This window comes from Pomacea canaliculata, linkage group LG4, assembly GCF_003073045.1.
Source record: "Pomacea canaliculata isolate SZHN2017 linkage group LG4, ASM307304v1, whole genome shotgun sequence".
NCBI classification, from domain to species: Eukaryota; Metazoa; Mollusca; class Gastropoda; order Architaenioglossa; family Ampullariidae; genus Pomacea; species Pomacea canaliculata.
Genome location: NC_037593.1, coordinates 16,831,497 through 16,856,632, shown reverse-complemented (window position 1 = coordinate 16,856,632; position 25,136 = coordinate 16,831,497). Strand labels below are relative to the sequence as shown.

At 41.6% G+C, this 25,136-nt stretch overlaps 1 protein-coding gene across 6 annotated transcripts; it reads right to left on the bottom strand.

Moving 5' to 3' along the window:
• Positions 1–1,493: 1,493 nt before the first annotated feature.
• On the bottom strand, positions 1,494–18,787 carry LOC112562752. 6 transcript variants are annotated; one of them, XM_025236218.1, is made up of 5 exons: positions 16,463–18,787; positions 14,746–14,858; positions 13,477–14,102; positions 5,508–5,883; positions 1,494–5,098 (listed from the first exon to the last, which is right to left on the bottom strand). In XM_025236218.1, exons 3-5 carry the CDS (start codon positions 13,780–13,782, stop codon positions 5,016–5,018), a joined length of 765 nt encoding a protein of 254 aa, XP_025092003.1. In that variant the 5' UTR covers positions 13,783–14,102; positions 14,746–14,858; positions 16,463–18,787; the 3' UTR covers positions 1,494–5,015. The 6 variants fall into 6 exon arrangements, with proteins under 6 accessions (XP_025092003.1, XP_025092004.1, XP_025092005.1 ...); XM_025236219.1 differs by lacking the exon at positions 14,746–14,858 and having other exon boundaries at positions 16,463–16,799; positions 17,070–18,787; XM_025236220.1 differs by lacking the exon at positions 14,746–14,858 and having other exon boundaries at positions 16,463–16,751; positions 17,070–18,787.
• Positions 18,788–25,136: the final 6,349 nt, after the last annotated feature.

Here is a 25,136-nt window from a genome sequence, read left to right as displayed (position 1 = left end):
ATGGCTCCGGAATGTGGTTACGTCCCTTTAACTGCTGACGATGTCAGCCTTGCCTCTCGGTCGCTTCTTCTTCTGGATTTTTTCTTTTTTTTTTCTTTATCTAAGTAGATTATTAGCGTGTTACGGACAGCTTTAAAAAATTTAGAACCACGTGAATGTAATTTCAAATATAATGCTGGACATTGGCTTAATCTGCTTTTCGTGTTTTTTTCTTTTTGTAAAAATCAAGCTAAAATGGCTTCAGTGTAAAGCTATTTACATGATATGAGAACAAAAACTTTAATTATTATATGGGAATAAAAAATGATGCAAGGACGCTTAATAATGAAAATAGAAACTACTCAAGATCTTTTCTCGCACTGTAAATTGAAAAGTCGTAAAAGCTACAAAGTAGTGAAGTTAAAAGGTCGAAAAATTATAAAAAGGTCTTTGCATGGAACGGTCTAAGAATCTCGATGTCGAAAAATAAATACTTAGCATTTTTAATGTGTGTTATTTGGTTAAGATACATTAAAACATAAAAATCAGACATGGGAAGCCATAATACGGAAGAATTTTTATCGAAAAATATAAATTAGATTTAAAAAAATCATTTATCCGACCAGTTTATCTTAGACACCTATAAATATATAAACAGGAATATATTGGTATGATCTATTAGTAGGACATCGAATGAAACAATTGTCAAACTCCAGTTTTCTCTCCTCTTAAACTTAGAGAAAACAATGAAGTGTTTGCTTACGTGAATTTGCAAGGAGCTGAGGCAACTTTCTATTTCACCGTGTTGCTCGAGCTCAACACCTTGCTGGACCTGAGATTACCTGTTCCCTCCCACTTCATCAGAGGAGGAAAGTAAATGTGTCTGCCCTTCAGCAAGAGCAGCTGCGCAAGACAAGCAACATCACTCGCACGCATTGTTTACCTGTTCACGTGTTACAGTAAACATGACAGTGAGGCTGTTAATGCACGTGTTTCAGTTAGTGAAATCAATGGAAGTGCAGCGAGAAAAGTTATCGAGGGTCCCTCGGACCACAGCAAGGAAGACAAGCGATGTCTACTCTGTCGCCACAGGGATTATTCACATTTTAAAAGTTCTTTAGAGACCTTAGTCCAGCTTTATTCTTTAAATTATTAATTGACACCAAGATTCAGCCGGTTTTCCTGTGATGTGCTACAGAACCCAGCAAAACCCAGAGTTTTGTAGTGAAATGTATTACACGGCCACATGCAGGGCTTCCAATAATATAATTATGGTGAACGTGGTTGCAGGGTTTAACTAAATATATGTTGTATACAAGCAGCATCGGCAATCGGCGAGAGCTCAGCTCAATACAGAATGAAAGAAACAGAGTATCAAGAATCAGAGTATTAAAAGACAAATGAAAAGTAGAGTAACAAGAAGTGGGGTATAAAGAAGAAAGTAAAAAGAAGCACAGCACAAAGAAGGAGAGTATCAAGAATAAAGGTATAAAAAATAGAATATAAGGCAAGGACACGGTGCTGAAAATTCATTTTATTTGCTGTGTTTTTCTACTTAAACATGAAGTAATGATGATAATAAATGTATTTGGTATGCATCTTGGAGAACTATCCACTTGGCCGGTTAAGGCACAGCATCAGGACGTTTCCCAGGTGACTGTGTGGTGCATTCAAGTATTTCCAGACTTAAATAGCAAAGACTTTGTGCTTCTGCACACTGGTTAATACAGACTGTTACATGTGACAGGTCCTTAATCTTACAAAAGGCACGCTTCAGTGTCTGTCTTCCTTAAAAAGAAAGTTGTCATCAACAAACACTTCACCACAGTTACCGTTTACCTATGTACACAAGTTTTTTCCTTTAAATGTGAGCGCTAATGCAGTTTTTTTACATTTCAGTATATAATTCATATTCTGCTTATCACTCCATCTCTCACATTATTTATCAGAACATCTCTCTCATTCTACAAATCAGTCTGCACCTTAGAGCATGATGCTAATTCTCAATGATCCGAGTACATGGTACATATTAATTAACAATATGTGTTGCAGGTTGTTGAGATAAAAAAATTTCCAGACAAAAGCTATTTTAGGGTGAGACATTCTTGTGTAGACTAAGAGCTGTACTGAGAGATGTCTAAAGTTCAACAACAGGTTACTGGATTAACATTACACATGCACATCAGAGTATATATTTTTGTTTTACGAGCACCCACACAGGAGATAAATAAAAGATCATAAACACATCCCAGTGCAAACATTCACTTCTATTGCTCAAGAGCGTTTGCTTTCTTCAAGAATCACACACACACTCACATTCACACACACACCATACACGCACACTTACTATGATTCAAACATCGCTTCAAGAGACAGCTTATATTCTAAAGGTGATTTTCCAAAAATAGTTATATCACAATAACAACCGAACCATAATCTCAAAGCTTCAAGCCATTCTTAACCAGACAAATTGCCGTCGAACATTTGACCAAGTTTGGCAAAATTGCATGTTGGACACCAACAGGTTTTGGTGAAGAACGTGTAGAACATTGAAGCTTTGGTCAACAAACTGAGCTAAAATCTTGTTTTGCCAATTTTCAACACATAAACTTTGGGGTACTTCGGAGATTCGACACTTTGGCAATTTGGCCGGTTAAGAACGGAATTTAGAGACTTCTGTATGACAGTATACGCCTTGCCTTGCTTTTCGTCGGAGACGTCTCCTATTTGTAGACATAAGCCTCTTTGGAGATGGCCTTCCATTCGGAGAAAGCCAGAAAAAAGATAGTGGAAGCCTGACAACTTGCTCTCCTGCAAAGATGAGCACGCACTGCCGAACGTTCTAGAAATATTTGCACAAGATCTTTATGGAAGCATGAAACTGATAAAGTATTTGGAGTATTTTTGAGAGAAACGTTTCCTGACGATATGCACATGGAGGCGATGAGGCAGTGAAGTCGCTCACTGAAGTAATTCTCATCACTGGTTACTAACAGCCAACGTTGGTATTGAGTATTTCTCTAATCGGTCACACTAGCAAAATGAAGAACAATGGTGGCAAGCTTAAAACTACATTTGATTGCACTTACAAGTCTACATATGTCGATTGTATATTACCAGTCTGGATATATCGATTGTATATTAATAAAATATAAGCGAATCTTGCCAGGGATTTTGTATTTCATGAGAAGGTAAGATTGACACTTCACAATCACAATCGTGCACGATTTCTTGCCCTTTGTGTACTGTTAAAATGATGATTAACACATTTTCACAAGTTTTTAAAATCTTGTATCGCCACCATTAACTACTTCATTCTCTTAAGTAGTGTGAGACAGTTGTCCGTCCTTGAGTTCTTCTGAATCTGATCTCGTGAACTCTCGTCCAGGAGTGGATGACGTCACAAAATTATGAAAAGCGTTCTCCAATGCCACCACCCTCGACAATTAACCAGAAGTGGTGGTCATGTCTGATCGTGTGAAGCAGACCTAAGTTGTCCTCCATGGGACTCGCCGCCTCTCAGTTGTCAATGACGACAGAGTAACAACCATCACGCAATTCCAGACAAGGGCGCTCGTGTCCGTGAGCGTCATGAACGGGTACCAGGCGACATTCACGTACCCCGAACTCGTACAATTATAGGTGGAGAGAAACAAAATGCACTGTCTGATATAGTCTCACAGTATTGACTGCAAACACATGAGTATTACTCTAGTCACGTACCATTCTCTCTTTCACCTTTGCTTTGTCACGTTGCTTCACGTTCACGTTCATGTCTGTCACGGCACCGCAGGATGGTAAAGTCTGCAAGGCGCACGAAGACACAATAATTGATTCTGAAGTTTTCAAGATGATGAAGCACATTGGAAACTGTGGTGTGTGCAATCACGGACTGGTAAGATGGTGTTGTTCACAGGACACCGTGGTGTGCAGGATGATGTTAAAATTGTGCTTCTGTGATGTTATGTAGAAGACACTGTCGAGTGCACGTGCTTGAGGCGACTCTGTGGGGCACATAAAACCAAAAACAAAACAAAACCCTCCAGATTAACAGTTTAGTGTTTGCTGCAACGTGTAGTGTACAAATACAGGACAATGTACAAAAAGCTGCGTGAGCTTAAAACAAACACAAAAAGTTTGAGCGTGTGTAGATAACTTGCCATTAACACTTGCAATGTTGTGAACTAAACTGTGTCACGCAAGTGTGCTTTTCCTTTTCTTCGTTTGTGTCCAAAGTCTACGTTTACTGTTTGCTTATGTTATGCACAATAAGAAGCACTGTCTTCAAGCCTCTGTCTTCCAAGTTACACCAGATCCTATGACATCTGTTTGTACTTCTATTGGCGCAGACCCGAGGACTGCTGTACTAATAAAGTATAAAGACAACCTAAGACTCTGGGCTATGAATCGAGGGTTGGTTGTTGACCCAGGGAAACATTAGAAATTGATGCGAAATATCTTGTCCTTTTAGTTATGGAGATCTCTGGAATTTTTTTAATCCTGGTTATGAAGCCGTTAAAATGATGCTCTAAAGTAAAATCAAGCTCGGTGTCTGAAGATTGTTTTGTAATTATTTCCTGGGGCAACGACTTGCCCTTGCCCAGATGTCTTCTTTCTCACAAGCAGCTTCGCTAGTCTATTCCGATGTGAACCCTCTTCTAGACCTGTAAAGTTCATCATGTCTTTCATTGAAATCTTGATTCTTTGTTTAAACCAGAGCTGATGTCTACTTCTTGAGAAAAAAAAAATAAAGACTCCCATATTAAAACATGTAAGCATCCAAATAACAAGTAAACTTCTTATCAGTTTGAAGGTTGGATGGAATCTCTATGAGAAACCTAATATTTGTTGCTGTGTTCAAACAAAAACTTCTGTTTCCTCTCATTGTGAAAGTCGTCGGTAAGCCCAGTGATTCGACGTACGTGTAGTATTCTAAAGGTGGTGACATTCTCCTCGTCTGTAGGCTGGACAACATCCGGTTGTAAGACCTGATCATAAGATAATCTTTTTGAGTTCTGCTTCTGACAAAGCTGACTTTATTTAGAGTTTGCTGCCTTTGTCTTGTTGGCAAGCTGTTCCGCCAACCTCGCCTGTGCCTCCTGTGTGTCATTGTATGTTTCTGCAATTAAAAACAACTAGCATTTAACATCTCTAAATACATTTGGGTAATTAATCCTTTGTCTTAAATTGCATTGTATCTTAGTTATAGCTCTAGATTTTATTTTTAAAGTTATTGTATTTATGTTAAAATTAAATTGTTCTTTTAAATATCAATATATATTTTGATTACGTTTTTGAAAAATAAAAATACTAGCGAAAGACATTCTAATGGTTTATTGCGGTAAGTCGGAAACATTCATCTTGATTCTGTGTCGTCATAGCATTTGAATAATTTTGATGAATCGGTATACAAAAAAGAGGGCTAAATTTAGTAATTATTCGAGTATCTGCCCTGTCTAGCCACTCCCAGTTAACAAATCTTGCTCTTGCTCCTGTAAAAGGCCTTTAGTTGTGAATTGCCCTCTGACCTGAGAGATAGATGACCCCCAGCGCGCAGCCGACGAGGATGGAGAACATCATGAGCCAGACGACGAGTTTGCCGAAAGCACTGTTCTTGCTGTGGCTCTTGGGTCGGCTGCTCTGCAGGATGCCCTCGATGGAGCAGTCCCGTCCAAAGGGGTGCGTGTCGCGGCCGTCGATGAAGCTGCCGGTGCGCTGCATGAGGAAGTCCACGAGGTCGGCGAAGCCTGCTCTCCCCCCGCTGCCGGAGTCCGTGGACCACACCCGCCTGGCCGGCGTCTTGGTCGTGGAGATGGTGGTGAGTGTGGTTTCGTTGGACGTCGTGTCCTCTGCCTGCTCATCCTCGTCACCGAGGTAAGCTTTGTTGACGAAACTCAAGGGTTGCTGAAACGAGCCAATAAATAAATAAATAAATAAATAAATAAATAAAATTCAGACTGGCGTGACACGAAATCGTAGAAACAAAGTGTTAGCAGCCGCAAGAATAGGGTTTTAACGATGAACGTTCATCTATAACCTGGGGATATCCGTCCGAGTACTGATGACATCAAGATATGCATCTGACAAAGGTAATAGTATTAGAGTTTTAAAACAAAATGTCAGTGGCCTTTAAAAGCAATGTGAACATATATGTGTATCAGGTTCACAGGTGCACACAGAAGCAAACAGAAGGACAATGAGAGACGAATAAGGGAGGGTGGGGTCGATCCAGTCTTTCACAAGCGGGGTTCTTCTCACTGCGTAGGATTTGGAATGTTGAGTTCCGTTCGGCTCCTGTATAACACCTGTAGTTCGGAAACATCCTCACTAACAGCTGGACAAACATTAAAAGTACCTCACAACACTGTACACGTAGTAAATAATAAAAAAAAAAATTAAAAAATAAAAATCGTCATGGTAAACAAATCCATCGCACGAGGATCCGCGTTGTCATCGTGACAGTTTAGCTAGAGCCATGGTATTCACGACACACAAGCAACTTCTCTGCCCCTTACACGTACTACCTATGTCCGACACGCTTTGATTTTTTTTTCCAATAGCCTTTTTTTCTGCGTGGTTTCACTTTTTTAAAAATCCTTCAAGTGCCAATACAGGAGTTTGTTGTTGACGTTCGTATTTGACAATGTATTAGTCTCATGAAAGGACAAAGCGATTATTCAAGACTTCCAGAGCTCCCTGTTCACTTGGAATGTAAGTCCAAGACTATGACTGTTCAAGTGTATGCACTTTATCTTCCTCTTTTCAGAATAAATGTATCTTGCGAGGAATATTTCCGCAGGAGCGCTCTTGGTTGTTTTTAATACTAAAACAGTAAAACTGTCAGAAATGCCGGCAAACTTCTTGGAATCGGTTCGTCCTTTCCAGTTCATACAAAAAAAATTTTTTTTTTTCATTCAAAATCAAAGTAGTGTTCTCTCGAGTGGAGCGACTGATTACAAACACGGAGGACATCGCGATATCAGCGGATTGCTGATAATAAAGATTGCCGTGTTCTTGCACATGTCACATAGTTTGAAACCATCACCTGACCCAATTATCATTCGTTATTCATTTTCACTTCTCTATGCAATAAACGTGGAAACATCTGTATACTCACGCTCATTTTGACAACGACGGCAAGGAAACACCTTCTTGGGCAACGGCGACCTTAGTCATGTGAGAGTACGTTTAAAAAAAAACTAAACATTCAATCACCGAGCTTTTGTTCCAGCGGTTCCTGACTCTCAATCTCCGAGAGCATGCGCACACAAAAATGCTGAAAGTCTGCGGGAGCGGTAAGCCAATCACAGCACTTAGTTTCGCCAACCGTACTCATTGCCTTTGGTTCATCGAGGTCAATATATCCTGACGTACATATTAAACATCATTTCTCCTCTCGTTAGCTGATGGCGCACCGAAGTATTGAACGCACGGCGTTTGCTTTGCCGCGCATCTCCTCGGCAAACCAGTTGTCAACCGGATGTCCTGCAATACACTACGAACTAATGGCTGTTGTTTCCAGACGCGGAGACAGGTCGTAACCATTATGGACAGTAGCTAGAAACAAGAATCGAGTAACTTCCTTGAATGTTTGCTTTTGTTGTCAATGTCTGTCAGCATTTTTGTGATTGAGGTAAGGTATGGTTAGCATTTATTGCATTATTCATGTTTTCAAACATTTCAGATTTTTTTAAATGTTTTCCTCGGCTCCTTCATATACTGTATTCAATTATTTCTTGTCTGCTTTTTGATTTCCGCCAGTCCCACTTTATTTCATTTAAAAAAAAAAACAAAAACAAAAAAAAACACCAGTCTCCCTCGAGCCTGTTAAAGATAATCGAGTTGTTCACAATCTGCAGGTGATCTGAGCGGTCGATGCACGAAAGCCCCGTTTATTCTGTTACGGTGGACAGGAAGTGGAGAAGAGAGTTATTGTTCTTGTTTTCCCGCCATGATGTGCTTCACGTATCTAATCTTCGCGACCACTCACAGCCCGTGTCCCTGTCACGCTGCGTCGAGCACACGGCGCCCCGGGCGCTGACAATGAGGGGAGAGGTGTATGAGTGGTGGTGATGGTGGTGGGGGAGATACTGTGGTGAGAGAGTGGTTGCTGAGGCGAGGTGTGACGGACAGACATCAGGACAGGGAGAAAGATACACAGACATGAAATATGAAACCGGCAGACATGAAGACTTATACCACATACTGTGACACACATGCATACACATATGCACAAACATACATATTCTCTCTTATATAAACCCCCCTCTCTCTCACACAAGAGAGAGAGTGTGTGTAAACTTCCTACATGCCTTTAAAGGATAAACTAGCAATCGCCATTTTCTCATAATTTGTGAATGTAGATGGCATGAACAGACCTGTTATTAATTCGTACGCAATCAGGGGAACTCTTTCGTTTATCTATAAGCGCTTTTGAAACTCCTCGTTGATTTCTTACTGGGTTTTTTTTCGATAACACTAATTACATGCAATTGTCTTTGCCCTACTTATTTACTCATGTAAATGGATGCTCTCTAATGTCTTAAAAAGCAGTGTGGTGATATGTGTGTGTGTGAAAGAGAGAGCAAGTGTATGTGTGTGGAGGCCATTGAGGTCTGAGCAAATCCTTACCGTGAGTTCGATCCTCAACCAGCCTGGCAGGAATATTCCTTTCGATTACGACTTAGTCACGAGCTGTGGCAGTTTTGTTTTTACTCCTAGTCTGTTTATTTTAGTACTTATTTTATTCCTTATATAACCGTGAGTTCCAAATTGCAGCTCAGAAGAAATTTCGAAATACCTCTAATGTGAATACCGAGTGTGGAGAATGTCGTCATTTCAGACGGTTCCAATGATAGAGAGAGAAGAAATAAGCTCAAAGAAAGTAAACAACTCATTACCAAACATGATCTGTAAAATTAAGGAAGGGGCAACAATGATACACGTGTTTCACTATTTTGCTACAATGATCCACCGCATGACGAAGCCAGAGACCGATAGCCAACAATAACATTAAAGCTGAAGGAATAAGAAGCAGAAATCAACCTTTGAAGCTTTATATTCCGGCTAGTAATGGATAAGTACATTCCAATAATAATAAATAAATGTCAACAATCGCTTTGTATAACGATGTTTCTCTCTCCGCTCCTTATATCTCTTTGCACACCAGCGGTCAAATAAAGTTAGCTTCTTTAAGTAAGAGACCCACCTCTGGAACTACCACGATCTATTAATGAATGACAGCAACAAGCTAACAGAAGTTCACCCATAACAGGATCAAGTGGAACGTGGGGACATCCAAACAGCCGCTGTTCATTCATCAGGTGGCCATGTCATCGGTCAATGACAGAAGACCTCGCAAACATTGCGACAACTTCCACAGGAGTGCCAGCGTATGTCATTGATCTTCTACCACCGTGACGAAGGCTGATGAAACACCAAGACTGATTAAAATAATCTTTAAAAATATAAATTATTGATTTTAAACCGTCTTGCCAAAGCCGTAGTAAGCACTTTGTTAAATGTTCGCGAGTGTAATAGTCTTGTACGCCATTACAGTTGATGATTGCGCAGACACACGGTAAGCCTTGGACTAAAATGAGAAGCCGTTTCCTTCACAGAGATCAAACCCTAATAGAGATATCATTCTGGGTATGGCTGGAACTGAACCAGACAGCACACAATTGCGTGTCGGCTTCCCACAAGGATGTCTTTCGTTCAAGAACGACGGAGTGTCTCGTGCAAAAACCAGATAAACACGTGCGCTGGTGTGATCAGGATCCCACAACACCGCAACTTGATACTAAAACAAGAGACATATAAGCCAATGACATTCTCTTCTTACCAGCGACTGCCACTTCGAGAGGTTTACTGCAGAATAAAAGGCGTTTAGAGTCTGTTATCTGGAACAGTGATAGTGATAGCAGCGTGGTATTTGTTTATAATGATTACTGTTCAAGGAAGGGGTTCGCTCCCCGGGTTAACAACTCGGAAAATAAACATCTCAGACAGAACAATTACAGCAAAAACTACGACAGAACTTTTAAAAAAATCTGCTTCTTTACTGATGGTATTGGTGGTGTTATTGCTGGTGGTGATGGTCGTGGTGGTGGTTTGGGTAGATGTGAGAGGAGTAGTAGTACCACATCGGTGTCTACAATAGCTGACGTCACTGACTGATGGTCAGACCACGAACTGCTTTCAAATCGAACTTACGTGCTTCTATGTCCCGAAACATCCCTCCCTCTCACGCACTCACACACACACACACGGAAGTTCCTCCAAAGCAGTCTATTGGCCAATCTCACAAAGACCGTGAATGTGGAGTAAGCTAGGAAAGCGGAAAGACAAGGACAAAAACAACGACAAAGACAAAGACAAAGCAGACTCAGTACCAGGCCAGCCAATCATTAGTATCGACCACTTGTACCAGATGGAAGATTGCAGAGGCTCGTGGTCACCTCACAACAGTGTGGTTAGCTATTAGCTATCGGATGTAGCTTCTATTGTCTCTCTTTCTCCGTAAAAACTTCTTCTTAAAATATTAGAGATTATATAATCATAAAACAAAATGCTAGATGATTTATTGGTTATATATATCATTTTTTGCAATCTTCTCCATCGAGACACTATAATATAATCTTACTCTAATTTTATAGAAGCTAAATATATCGAAAGTATCCGTTCTCATCTCACTCTCTTTTTTCTCTAATCCTCTCTCCGTCCTTCCTTGTTCTCTCTCTCTCTCCCAATCAAAAGTTTCTCTATTTCATTTGTTCTCTAACGACTTACTGACGGATTGATTGATTTAAAAAAAATACCTCTTTGCAAAGACGGATAGTTCAAAGCTTTTAGAGATGAAAGGAAACGTTATCAGCCAGCTTCAAGCAAGCTCAGAGTAGACTATACCTGGCTCACATTACCTGAGCAGTTAAATCACCTCGGGTACTTTACAGGGGAAAAAGAAATTGCGTATCTAGGCTGGCCTCGACGACCCCGACCGTTAAAAGGAACAGTACGTCCACTCGTCTGACGTCCACATCAAACCCGCCTTGAACTGGAGGCTTAGTAACCATGGAAACTGACCGCACTACTTCTTTCTGAGTTCTACCTGTGAGATCGTTGTTAAAATCGGAAGAAAAAAACAAGGTTAATTCTGGTGTTGCTGAGACTGATCAATAGCCATTGCCGTTACAGTGTTCTGGCTTTATATACCGCGATTTTAATATCTTGTAATCTCTCGTCGACAGCGATAGGCGGAAACAAAGAAGGAAATGTGAAGGAGAGAAGAGGGAGGGGCTGTTTTAAGGGAGGGAGTAGCACAGAATAGAGACACACAGAGATACAGACTGGTAGACCGATCCAGATAGAGAAAGAGTATGAGAATGAATTAGAAAGAAATCGGAAAAAAACCTTGGTCATATCCACAACCTTCAAGAGCAGGTGCAATGCCGTCGATGTGAAAACAACATGAAAAATGCATGATGAAAACTAATTTCCAGTGGTCCTGCTGGAATAGACACCAATTGCTTGATCTTTGTGGACATAGGAAAATATCTTTCGTTGTAAATGGAAAGAACAGATTTGTTAATAAAATTTGATGACAAACAATTCCACTAGACCATGTCATCGCCAGGACAAAGACAAAGGTTTCTTGGGTGCGTGCACGCATACAGAGCAAGAGTAGATGGCGAAATGCTTAAATGTATCTTTGCATAATGTAAAATCATTGTTTTCACACAGTGACCATGATGGATTATGCGCAAGACGACCCAAGACAACAACATCGGTATCCAGTGGACCTTCACCAAGCGGTAAATAAATTTGTAATGCGCATTGTAATGCCTACTGATATGTGCCGTGTGGTCGTGCCACTTCATGTGTGTAAGCACCTTGAGTCCATCTTGTTCCCAGCCTTACCTTTCCCAACCCTCTATGTAGTCAGGTACCCACTTTCGACGGCTGGGTCGACTGGGAGAAGAGTTTGTTGCGGTCCATGGGTAGCGAACCGGTGCGTACCTTGGTTCGGTTGACAGTGTTTTGACCACTTGGTTATCCGCTTGGATAAATGAGTTTAGTAAATGGTAATCTAGACAGCATGGTGTATATAAACCAAATATATGACCAGCGTCTCTAATAGCCTGTCTGCGAACAAAGTACCCGGATTGGTCTCAGTCACGAAAAACAGAAAAATATAAAATTGTGTCCTCTGTCACTCGCGCGCGCGCGCACACACACACAAAACTGTTTTTTAATCTGCAGACAAGATACAGGCTGAATATAACAGTTGTCAAGCAGGTTTATGTCAAGCAGAGCTATCGTCTAGTATCCATGGCAACGTCGACTGTAAAACTTTCAACAGCAACTAATGATCGTCTTCTGTTTGACGCCTGGTAGTCTATGTGCAGTTTGTTAATATGTCAGGCGTGAAGACAATGTTTGTGTGTGTGTGCACGCTCTGGCGTGTGTGTGTGTGTGATGGCGGGATGAGATTCTTATCAACATAAATACAGAAGTGTCTATGTGCCCTTCAAGAAAGGTTGATTAAGCAATCGTTATGACTGCACGCATGATGTCGGAGTGAGTGGCATGACGGGCAAGATTCACTTCATTCTGAGGAGGACCTTGCCTGTAGCCTCAGCCTCGATTGTAGTTAGTTAACAACAACGACAACAATTAGTAAAGACTGTAGACAAGCAGTGAATGTAGACTAATATGAACAACTGTAGACAATCATTCTCGACTGTAGACAATAACGACTGCATGAACCTCTTTTGTTTGAATCCCGCCTCCTTTTTATTTACCACATTTAGGCATAAATGGCTATTAAAGGTATGCTCGCTTGTGGTACATCTGTCTGTTCAAGAGAATGTTTTACCGACATCAATACCGAAGAACATTTTAAATTGTGATTGTGAAACTTACTTTCTAAAACTACTACTGTAGATTATAATCCTGATAGCTAACGAAAGGTAAAAAGTACAATTTCTTTTGTGGCCGTAAATTTCTCTTTCGTACAGCTGCCGGGGACTGGGGACATTTTCCCACCCACAGGCTCAAGCAGGCCTCAAACCATCTACCATCTGTCACACAATCGAACGCACTAACCAGCAGGGGCACTAATCACGAAGTGAAGGTAGGTCGTCGTCCCGGGTAAATCAAGGGAAGATGTCTTGTCTCTGTTATCAGAAATCGGCGTCCAGACTCCACCGATGTTGCCTTACCCCAGGGACTAGTTATCAATCATTAGTATCAATCAGCACAGATGCGCTGGAGTAAAGTGACAAACAACAGTATCCGCGGGTTCTGGAGAGCGCGTCGTAACTATGGAGACATTTTTCCTTGATTCCCCATTGTTCCCCATTGGTAACGACTAACCCACGCTTCATGAAGACGGCTCAAGCCTATGGAGCCTCCCAAAATATATTTCCTAAATTTCCCCAATTGCTTTCCATTTATCATTTCAACTTTTTAATGAGACCTTTGACTTTTGCTTACCTTATCGTGGTCGTCGTGGGACCGCTGCGGGTCAGTGCGAACCTTGAGGATGCTTTTGTGAGGACGTGAGCCTGCGACACCTTTCTCGTTCTCCGTCGTCAAGACCTCTTTCATCACGAAGTCGCGAAACGACAGCTTCTTCGTTCTGGCCTTCCGCGGCGCCTCCCTCTCCCCCAGCTGCAGGCCGGCGTTGGCGTGAAGGTCGTTCGAACCTCTGTCATCGCCGTCATCGTGCACGTTGGACACGTTGTTGGGAGTTACCTCCCCCAGACCGTCCGGCGTCACGCAGCTGTCGTTGGGATCCATCTGTATGGGAGACTGTGTCGCTTACATCCAGTGCTGCAGATAATCGACCATTTGGTAACAAAATTTGGCAAACCAGCTTTTATGTCACGCAAACACGCTGGGGCAAAGGGGGACAGATGATTTTCACCAGGCAGCCTCGTCACCGGTTGTGGTGATCATGTGGGCAAGATGTGAACTGGACGTGTCTTGTCTTGTTAAAGTACCTGGCGGCCACATCACAGCTATTTGTCCACTCTCTTCTCTGTAGAAACCTTCATTTTTCTTTAGCTGTTTCGCTGATTACGTGTTGCACTGACGTGGAGGTAGGCAGCTTCTTGAGTCTAGACAACAAAATAACAACAATAATTGTAACAACGGAAGTGTCAAAAGAAAACAAAGGACATCTACTGACCTTTCTTGTTAGGTCGTTTGGGTGGTTGAGGCGTTAGATGCTCTACTTTTCTCTGGGTTAGAATTTTTTTTGTAATGGCAGAGCCCATGTACCCTCCCTCACCTTTTCCTAGCTTTCTATGTGGTCAGTTGCCCATTCCCGATAACTGGTTCGACTGGGATAAGGTGTAAAAAGCTCGCTATGCCAAGCAGGGATCGAACAGGTGCGCCTTTAGGTTCAGACGTCAGTGTTCTTGGCTATTCACCTCCCTTATGTCAGCAAAAGCTGAACCATACTGGACGAGCTCAAAGTCTAAGCGCTTAATGAAATTAAAAGATCAAGGGATGAATAATTACACACACTAAATGAAATTATGTCCAGGACAGTCAAGGGAGATAAAACGACTCTACTTTAAAATCCTTGATGACAATGATGACTGATTATGTTGCCGTTAAAAAACATGAGTCGCAAGGCTGTTGGAAAAGTCTGGGAAAAATTACCTTGAAAAAATATCCTCTGTTCTGAGAAAGGAAGGACAACTTTAAAGAGAGCAAGAGAGAGAAAGGTAGACAAAGACCAACGCAACAGTAAACCTATTTTTGGCTCTGCGTGCATCTGGTGGATCGTTTCTCGAGCTTCTGAGTCTGCTGTCCTGGAAATGTCAGTGTTCTGAGGACGTGTCAGCTTGGAGACGAGTAAAACACATCTGTGATGCCACACCCATCGGAGAGCACGCAGTCGTCAGATTACCACAGGTGAGACGAAGCAGAAAACATACCAGCACAAAAAAACATACAAACAAAAAACCGAAGGTAAGGTACATATGTGACCCTACAGTCATAGTGTAGGGAGGCATTAAGGTCTTCCCTGGCCAACTTTATGTGAGGTTGGTGTCAATCTCCTGTCATTCGTTGCCTTACCCTCCCCGTCCCTCTAAGGGGGTCTGGTTAGCCCCGGTCACCAATACAGTAAAGCTTGGGTGTCCTGGGTTCAGCTCTCATATCGGGCACGCTGCTCTTTCTCTGCATGCGATATTTGTTTACAGGCTGACTGCTTTGCCGAGATATAACCTTAGCTGCTGACTCGACCTACAACACCTTACCCGTCCCTCGAAGGAGTCAGGTAGCCATTCCACAGCTGGGTCAGCTTGGGGGGTGGACATACGTGGCATCACAAAGGTACTGAACTGGCAATCGATCCGATAAACATATGTAGGCATAATGTCAAACAAGCCATTGAGCTATTGTAAGATATAATAACAAGTAAGGACATAACAGAATAATCAATCATCCTTGTCTTCCAGTTTTCATGTTCCCCTATTCACATCTCCCCGCTCTGTCGATCTCTTCCTTGTACGTCCTCTTCCCTCGCAAAGTCGGAAATATAAAAAAAAATTCAGGTTTAAAAATATCCTGAAAGAAACTACACGATTTCGTGACATGCCCATCAATAAGCATCTATCAGTCCGTTACAAAACTAATGTGTTCTAATCAATCCCTCACTCAAACTTAATATTTACCCTTAATAAAATCACTCTAAATGTACTTGTTCGCTCTCTGCTTACTATCAAAGACAAATTGCAAAATCTAGCTTTAAATTAAATTCCAATTAATTAAATGTCAACCCAACGTCTTTAGAAATCCAATGGTGGAATGGAAAGCACATTGGCACTGTCTGAGCAAAGTTGTTTTGAAATTAATGCGGATTATTTATTAATTTAGTTTCAACATCACTCATGGCGCATGACAATATTTATCTTTTGTGTTGTATTTTATAATAACACGACAAAGATTGAGCTGAGTGTGTGTGTGGTAGGATGAAACTGCAGGCTATATATGTGAAGTCGCCGAAAACAAAATAGAAAAGACGAGAATTTGCAAGTTTTTGACAAGGAACTCGTAATGACTCTCTTGTGCCTTGATTCTCATACTGTGGACTTTGCATCATTAGCTCCTTTTGTAGTGCTTCCGCTTTCAGCTGCTTACTGATAATATAGTTCTAGATAAACTAAAGAAATCTCTTATAAACACAGTGCATTAGAAATGCGAGAAATCTAGTCAGAATCAAACCAATATTTGCATTTAATTTCTCAGAACCTCCCAATTTGAAGAAAGAAAATTGAAATCCTTAAGTTTATTTAAAAAACAACACAAATATTTTAACTGATGAATGTAATCAATTCCATGGTTGTATTGCAAACTGCAGATCATTTTACACCAGTTTACAATAGTCACATGGCTTTTGTAGCTATTCTTAGAAGCAAAAGCGTGTGGAATATGAAATTCCCGTGAAGGACATAAAATATATCACCTGTGAGCGTTGTGGCACACGTGGACTGACAGCAGAACATTCTTTCTGTCGGTGGCGGTGAAGAAGAGGTGAGGATTCAATAACAGGCTCCACTGAACATTAACTGCCAGGACTCCTACCTGGCACACTTGTTTATCTGCCACACCTGTTTACCTGAGGCACGAGCCTATAGCTTGCAAGCGACACTGACGTGATCAAAGACCGCTTCACATGTTGGCCGCGCGGAGGTAAGAAGTGGATGGATGGGTCGGAGGATGGGGCGAGTGAGTCTGAACAGCCTCTTCAGGTCCTGCCGTGATCGAAGGAAGATGACTGTGTGGTACGTGGTGCTTAAACCCTGACAAAGCAATATGTAATTCTACCTAGGTCTGTATGGGAACGCCCGTTGAAGTATGTAGGCCACCTACTCCCTCTTTCTCTCAATCTCTCTCTCTCTCGTCCACGCGCGCGCTCACGCACACACACGCAGGGAACCACACCCTTATCTTCGACCACGCCTAGAACCGTTTCGCGAGCACTATAGGCGTACCATACGATGCCAGCAGTTCCCTTCCAACAAAGCTTTCACAGACTGGTTTTTCCGGCAACTACGTCAGGTAACAATTACCTGTCAGCCGGTAAGTAGATCGAAGTCACCGGCAGACAGCGCAGCCGACAGGCCGCATCGCGTGCTGCATTGATCCTCACCGCCGGACACCGCTTCTCCTCCATCACCACCTCTCTCCCCCTCCCCCGCGTGATGAAAACACGTCTAAAGAGTCTGCTGGCTACTCCAGGCTCCCTCACCTGGTTCACTCCTGGTTCATTAGTTTTAAGCGCAGCGCACCGGGATCCGATAAACGGATAAAGTTCGTTCAGCTGCACATCGATAGTCTGCACGTTTAACCGGAAGCTCTTCCACCATCCTGCTGTGAGTTCAGCTCATCTTCCGTTCGCTGAGTACGAGGCACGATGGTATATCTCTGCGTCCGAGGGTTTGCAGACCTCCGTCGCTGCAGTAACGCAAAGTCCCTCGGTTCAGATCTCGTGTGGAGTGAGCGTATTTCAAATTGATGGCGGTTGGTTCTGTCAACAAGCGTCACATCCAGAGAATGATATGTCGAAGCTGAGATACCCACGTTATCGGACTCTCGTGGTGACAGTCGCTTTAACCACTGCGAAGTCCACATCTACAGGTGTTGCAGTTTTGACATTCTATTTTTCTTTGCGGACGCTGTGTGAAGTATCTGTTGTTTTCTTTCAAAATGCAGCCGTATATATCTTATAACAAGTGAACAACAGGACTGCATGGTTTGAAATTTGATGAAGGGACACATGAGCGAACTCGATTTTTTTCAAACTGTTGGAGAAATCGAGCTCTCACTCGGTCCACGTGCAGCTGGTCAGGTTTCAAGTTCCTCCACCAACGTCACCAGATGTTACGACGACCAGCCTATCGTTAGCATGCGGTTCATTGACAACAGGATATTTCTCAAGTTCCTTATTAGTCCCAGAATAATTTCTTTACATGCGGGACACACTTTCCTTGAAACCTTTTTGGCGATGTAAGTTAAATGTAAGTCACCGGTGTAAGTCAAAATACTGTCCTCGATATAGTTCCTCGGCAGAGTTGTTGAAAAGAGAACAGATTTCACATCCTTCTATTTGCTCAAATCTTGCATCAGAAATCGCTGGAATGCACTGAGTACTGATGTTGCTCAGAAAGCGATCTCCGTCTTCGATGCAGTTGTTTTTTTCACATTGCATGATGAGACCGTCCACCATCACCTGACGCAGAAAGAACCGAAATGGCCGGGGACTTGAATTTTCTTCATGTCCTCCTTTTCCTCGTGTTACAGAAAAGAGGTTGCATCGCCATCATCATGGAGTGGAGCCGGTGCACGCACCAGCCCATGACGAGCACGTGTCGATTACCACGCCACCTAGCGGTCTGAAAATGCTTCGATCCGGGAATGAACCGCAATAACAAATTGTTTTCTTTGAGCTCCTGGCTGGACTAATGCAGTCCGCGCACTGAAAAGTTGTGATTTGGTAAAGAACACGTGTCATAAAGCACCACCAGCGGCGGAGTTATAGCGGCCTTCATACTGGAGGATTTAATTAACTTCCATTATACAGCGTGTAATCGTAAAAAGAAAAAAAAAGGTTCCTATTCAATCCATCGAGTCCTGAATAATGTCCTTCCCGTCCTGGTAACACCACGTCTGTCCTGTAAACAGACGACAGTAACAAGGCCATTGTAGACCGTGCACAGGCCTGCTATAACACTACCACCGCCTCTACCTGACAGTCAGCAGTCGACATCGTACCTGTGCACATTCCCGATGTCAGTTGACAAAGCTGTACACATAAGCAGCCCTTCTTTCATCTCTACTCAGGGTTTGCGACGGAACAATAAGCGTTTATTATTTCTAGGACTGGGTTTCCTGAAGGTGGTTGTTAGGTCCACAAATTTCTCCCACAAAGTGGGACATGGCGTGGTGCTGTTGGAGAAGGATGGTCGTGTCTCAGCTGCAAAGACTCCTATCGTAAGCTTTCTAAGCCAAGATAGGAAGTTAAAGGCAAGAGCCTCCCAAATGATGGCATCGATGCAGAGGTCTTCAAGTCACGAGGTTTTGTTGTGCTTATTTTTTTTATTTTTTTTTTTAGCACAGTTCTCTGTATATCACCTCTTTTGCCAATCGTTGAGAATTTTTATTCTTTTTTTTTTTTTGTAGACACTTCTGAGTCATAGACTTTTCAAACATTGGAGAGGAGCAAGCGACGAGGGTTACGTCAAGGGCGCAAGACCGCTGGCCAAAGAGTCAGAACTGTAAAAATCATCACAAAGTTGCCCATCCCGACAGAAGGCACCTGCTTTCGTGGACAACAACAATTGACTGCGTTCACTTTTTTCATTTGTACCACTGTATAAGTCAATGTGAATTTTCTGCGCTTTGTAAGCGCAGCAACCTTCGTTACAATTGTGACAAGAGCTTCTTGTTCAGTCAGTCGACCCCTCACTCTCTCCCGTGTAGTACGAACAAAGCAGTTCTTGTTCTAGCTCCGGCTAAGTATTGTAGAGACGAAACGTGTATTGGCATCTTTAGTAGGGCAGTGTGGCTGTGTTGATTAACATTTGGATGCTTGGAACTTCATAATTTGTCAGAGGCCACCTTATTAGGAGGAAGAGAACGAGAGCGGGGTTTTTCTTTCACTTTTGCAGCGAGTGTGCCTTTCTTACTGTCATAACAATCTGTAATTAAAATAGACATGGCTTGTAACAGACAGGTGTAGTTTGTAGAAACGAAAAAACGCGCAAATGTCATAATGAATGCGTTAGTGCTTGGAATGCATATGAGTATTCGAGACACTACTTCGGTTTTCGTCTTGCTGAAGTTAGGCTGAACACTGATAGCTAGCTACTGGCAAACAGCCGATGTGATGTCTACCATGACAGCTCGTCGCACCCCAGGGGACAGCTCGACATGGCCATAGTCCACAGAAGGGAGATCAGGAATCAGATTGGTGGAGTTGGTTGACTGGTTGATGTTAGTAGTCTGAAGGTCAGTGACTGAGACTTGTGAGCTAGTCCAGCTGTTTAAAACAGTTTCGGGGTCGCCAACATTCGTTGGAGTGAAAGCTCACACGGCGTCAGACAAAAACACTCTCAAGTTACACCTAAGCGCCGTCAACCATTCAAAAAAAAAACTCCACGAAAATACGCATAAAATATAAAGGCATCTGCACATGCAGGGCCTATCAAAAACAGATATTCAACTGACCAGGACTGACTGCAACGTTTTTAGGAAAAAAAAAATGCTTAAATAATACTTATTAAAGATTGTGAGAGAGAATGGCATAGTCAACAGAGGAAGAATAAGAACTTGAGTGACAATCGTACAACACTCCTGAGGGCTGCCAGAGCCCTCCAACTTGTTTGGATTGTGTTGCTGCCTGGGAAACCAGTCCTTCCAACACCCTTCATCTCTGAATCTATGCATAATTTATAATGTGTGAATGCTGCTGTTCTTCATCAGTTCCCACCTGCCTCAGCGTATCCTGACCACATAATTTTTTTTTTGGTATCTTTTGAAGTAATGATTGCCTGAGAAATATTATTAGTAAATGAAAAAAAGGAATGAGTCCTGAACCCTGTGATGCAAATAAGACATAATATTTCTGTTATGATGATTAGCAATAATGCTGGCCTTATGAGATCTTAGATGAGTCTTTTTTACTGACACTCCAGCATAAAATTTCAAATCTGACATTTGACATAAACCTTATACCAGGTAGGGGTTTTATTGTCGTAGACAGAGTATGATACACACAAAAATAATGTGAGCTAAAATGTCTGACAAATGATATTACGTATTTCAGGATTTTAAAAAATTATGAATGTGAGCTTTCAAATAATCTCTGATAAACAATGCAGTGTTTTCTGGAACTGCTTTTCCCTGCCTTAAAACTATAGACTTAAACACTTGCTACATGCACCCACAGACCACATTACCTACATGTACACACACTTTTTGAACGCCAGCACACATTTCAACAAGTTCAACATGGCATAACCAGACAGCACACATAAATCCTTAGTTTCTACACTAAATGAAGTCGTTTTCCCATCCTACTGGCGACTAGCCCCATTCCCCCTTTTTTGTATTCCCAGTGAGATATTCATGCCACGTTATCTATCCCTGACGGTCACAGTGGCTTCTCTTGCCTTGAACTGTCTCACAATTTTCAGCACCTGCTCCACGACAGCCTGGGGTGCAGTGTATGGCATGCGGCGGTCAGCCGCATTGACGACAATGTGCTGTGCTCTAGGGAACACTCGGGTGATAAGCTCTTGCTCAGCTTTGGCCCAGGCCTAACAACAGAGCAAGACTGCTGAGGTCAAGGTTCAATAACATACATAAAAATGACAAAAAAACCAACAAAAAAACAACAAAATCACAAACGGAAGGTTATTCGTCAATGACAATACCATCTACACTAAAAACAACAGAATACATTACAAAGACGCAGGGGTTACCTTGTTCAGTGCACTGGGGAGCTGCTCATCATAGTAGTTGCCTGTCATGATAGTCACAGAAATGTTGGCAGACAAAGATCTCAGCATCTGCACAGTTCTAACAGGAGGAAATGATCTTCATGAGAAAACGAAACCAGACTAAGAAAGAAGGTCCTGAATTTATCAGGTTCAGCCAAATAACGCACTGAACTGAAAAGAATTTTGCAAAGGTCAAGTGAATGCTTATAAGAAAATCAGAAGAACTAAACAACATAGGTTTCATTCAGTTTATCCATCTCACTGTTATCTGGCTGATATTAAACCTGTCTCAAGATACTACAAAAAAAAAAAAAAGGGTTTGTCACCTTCTTTATACTTTCTACACGATTATCAAATGAAAGAGAAAATAGCAATTATAACCTCATTTGAGAGAAAGTGTCGTTGATGAAATGATGCTCATCTACCACAGTGCTCAGATGTCTGGGATGACACAGCAAATATTTCTGCACAAATTGTGAACATTTAGCAAAGAATATAGCAGCATGCAGCAGTCTAAATAGCAGATAGTTACAGATAAGCCAAGAAATGGCTCAATTATAAACATGATATGGATACTTGCACCTGGAGTATTTACTGCATATCAATGACTGCTAGGACATCAACAGAAAGAGAGCAAACATCATGTCAAATATAGTCAGTAGACGAGGTTAATATGAACATGCACAAAATGTGATCAAAACAGTAAACTATTCAAGCAGAGACCTGAATAACTTGAATGTGAAAATGCCTCAATTTCAGTAACTGACATAAATGGCAGGCATTAACCGCACACACATACACATTCTCCTTCTCAGTGAAAAGGCAGGCTTACTGTCTGCTGATGATCTGTCATCTCTCTTTAGCCTCAGTGGCGTTTTCAGCAAGTCCAACAGACAATGCGGGTCATGCCAGGGTCCCCAGCTGCAGAAGTACTGGTCGTGGGGACAAGCGACAAACTGAACAAGTTAAGATGATAACAGCTAACACTATTAAAAAGCACATATGCTTATGCAATAAAGCTATTTAATGGATTGTCAAGTATTCTGATGCAATCATTTACCTACATATCTTAAAAGGCATTCTTTTTTAAAAGAAGATTCATAAAAACTGAAACAGACAAGAAATGTTAACAGAGCAGCCAGACAACAAGCTAAAACTTATGCTCTGCAATCTGTACCAGTGCAATCCTTTTAAAAATCAGTAGATGTAAGTGAACGTGTTTATAAAAGTAAGTAATATCAAGGACAGATATATTTTAACATGTAACAGTTTTTCAGTAAGGATATTGCGATATATAGACCAAGAAGTTGGGAATAGTTAAAAAAAACTTGCTTGTTAGGAAATCTTGAAGTCCAAACAACATCAAAAAAGAAATTATACTATGCTCTAGTGACCTACCAGTACTGTGCCCACACTTGCCGATCCTGGTGAAAGAGGTTGTCAGGCAATGGGTTCAGGAGGACAAACACGACATCTTGAATCAAATGCAAAGAATTCCAACCCATTAAAGATGTTGGCTGTTATTTGTCGTAACACTTTCATTTGGAATCATTATGTGGAACCTGTGAGATCCAAGAGTGAATACGAGTAAAGTACCTTTTGAATTTAATACTTCTATCTTATAAGCAAGAAGAATATTTAATTGTTTGGTACAGGCAACCACAAACAAGGAGTTCATAATTTCATAAATAGAGTGTAGAAACTGAAGAACAGGGCTCCAGTTCAGCTTCTACAGGATGAGGGAAGAGTTTGTGATGTAGCGTGAGTAGGGAAGACTTCAACCATGCTAGACAACGCATTCCAAGATAATGAACAAAACATTTTCTTCCAAAATCAGGCAAACTCACCACTCTAGTAAATGATATCTACTCCTTAACTTTGAAGTTATTCCATTGTTACGTAGTTATATTGATCTTATTGCCATCATAACATTTTCTGTGAAAGTTTGTGCACCCTCTATGCTTCACTGCTATAGAAATTATGTCTTCTTCTCACTAACAGAAGCGCTTTCTCTACGAGCCTTAAAAACGAAAAGATTTAGATCCCATGAACAACAGCTAGTGAGCATCAGTAGCTGATAGTGTCCAAGGGCACGAATGTAGAAGGAAGACAGCCTTTCTTTTATTCTATTCACCTTCCTTGAGAACTCAGGCACACATTTCTGTAAGTGCATAGTAGGAAATTCACCCTAGCAAGAATTGAGATCATGTCTAATTCCATTTGGTAATATGAACTAATACCTTTTTTCTGTTCTTAATGCTATTTTACAACTAATGGTATATTATTTTCAAATGTTAGACAATGTGCAGGTTACTTCTAAGTGGTTTCTGCTGATAGTGTTGCACCGTAGTATGCTTGGTGAACATCTCACATTTAGAAAGTTGAATGTTGAAGGTCGTTCATATGAATTAAACCAGCCTCGATCGTAACCACAGACTCAGCAGGCAGTTTAAGATGTAGTCATATGTAAGAAGCATCATATATTTTAATCTAAACAATGATAAATAATCTTTGTCATGAGAAGCTAATTTTGGGCCAAAGGCCGATACTAGATGTCATTCCTGGGAGCATCAGGATGATGAACAGAAATCACATATCTGGATCAGTTAAACAGACCAGTCTTCATCAAGAGCCTAGTGGTTAAGCATGGACTCCGAGACACAAAGGAACAGGACTAAGATGTGATTGTTGTGGACGAGTATTTCCCAGCTACCCCAGCTATCAGAGTGGGTATGTAGAGCAGGGGTCTCACTCTATGCATGGTGGGCCTCAGTGGAAAGTACAGCGACAGTCAGCGGGTCGCACCACGAAAAGAAATGTTTTTCTTAAATTTTACGAACACTATGTCACTGCAGTTATTGCAATTAAAAAGTTTTTATAATTATTATTACAGGTTAGTGTATTTATAATGACACAGTTTTAGTTTTATTCAATATTGAACGTTTTCTCTGTCTCTATAAGGGGGAATTTCACTGGGCGGGAGTTAATCACCAAGCAAACATAATATACACCGGGAGTGGCGGGGGCGCACAAAGTTTCGCGCGCGATTCGGAACCGGGGCCGCGTGTTTGAGACCCTGCTGTCGAGGGTGGGAGGTAGGCAGAACCCTAGAGGAGAGGAATATGACCCTCCTCACACCAAATGATGGCCAAAGCAGTGAGAGTTCTACCTTACTCCTTATGACTGTAACAGTGTAGGGATATAACTTCCTTTGTGCTAATGATTTATAATTTACTTCCATCTATAGTAAAATATGCAAATGATTATGAAAGAACCAATGAATAATTCCAAAAATACAGAAAGATAATAGAAATATTATATCAAACGCCAGATCAGAGTACAAAGTGGAGTGAAGCTTGGTTCGTGAGATGCTAAGTTAAGTATAAGAAATTAAGATACTCCTGTTTTTATTCCCAATATTTGATCATGTAAAGAAAAAGGACAGTAGCTGTCATTGTAATAGGGGCCTGGGAAAACTGTTGGGGCGTTTGCCACTGGCCATAAACATTTACCATCTACAATCGTAGAGTTCCACTGCAAGAAACTGCTTTAGCCTTTTAAGTTAATGTGGTCGAGGTAGCTGGGAACCATACCGATGGCAACATGTGTGGATGAGAACAGCACAGTAGGGAGATG

Excerpts from the sequence above, each read along its gene's own strand:
- LOC112562752 (XM_025236218.1), bottom strand. The coding sequence starts at position 13,782 with ATGGATCCCAACGACAGCTGCGTGACGCCGGACGGTCTGGGGGAGGTA. Across the intron at positions 5,884-13,476 it reads CCCACGACGACCACGATAAG|CAACCCTTGAGTTTCGTCAA; the intron begins GTAAGCAAAAGT and ends GGCTCGTTTCAG. Across the intron at positions 5,099-5,507 it reads GGGGGTCATCTATCTCTCAG|AAACATACAATGACACACAG; the intron begins GTCAGAGGGCAA and ends TTTTAATTGCAG.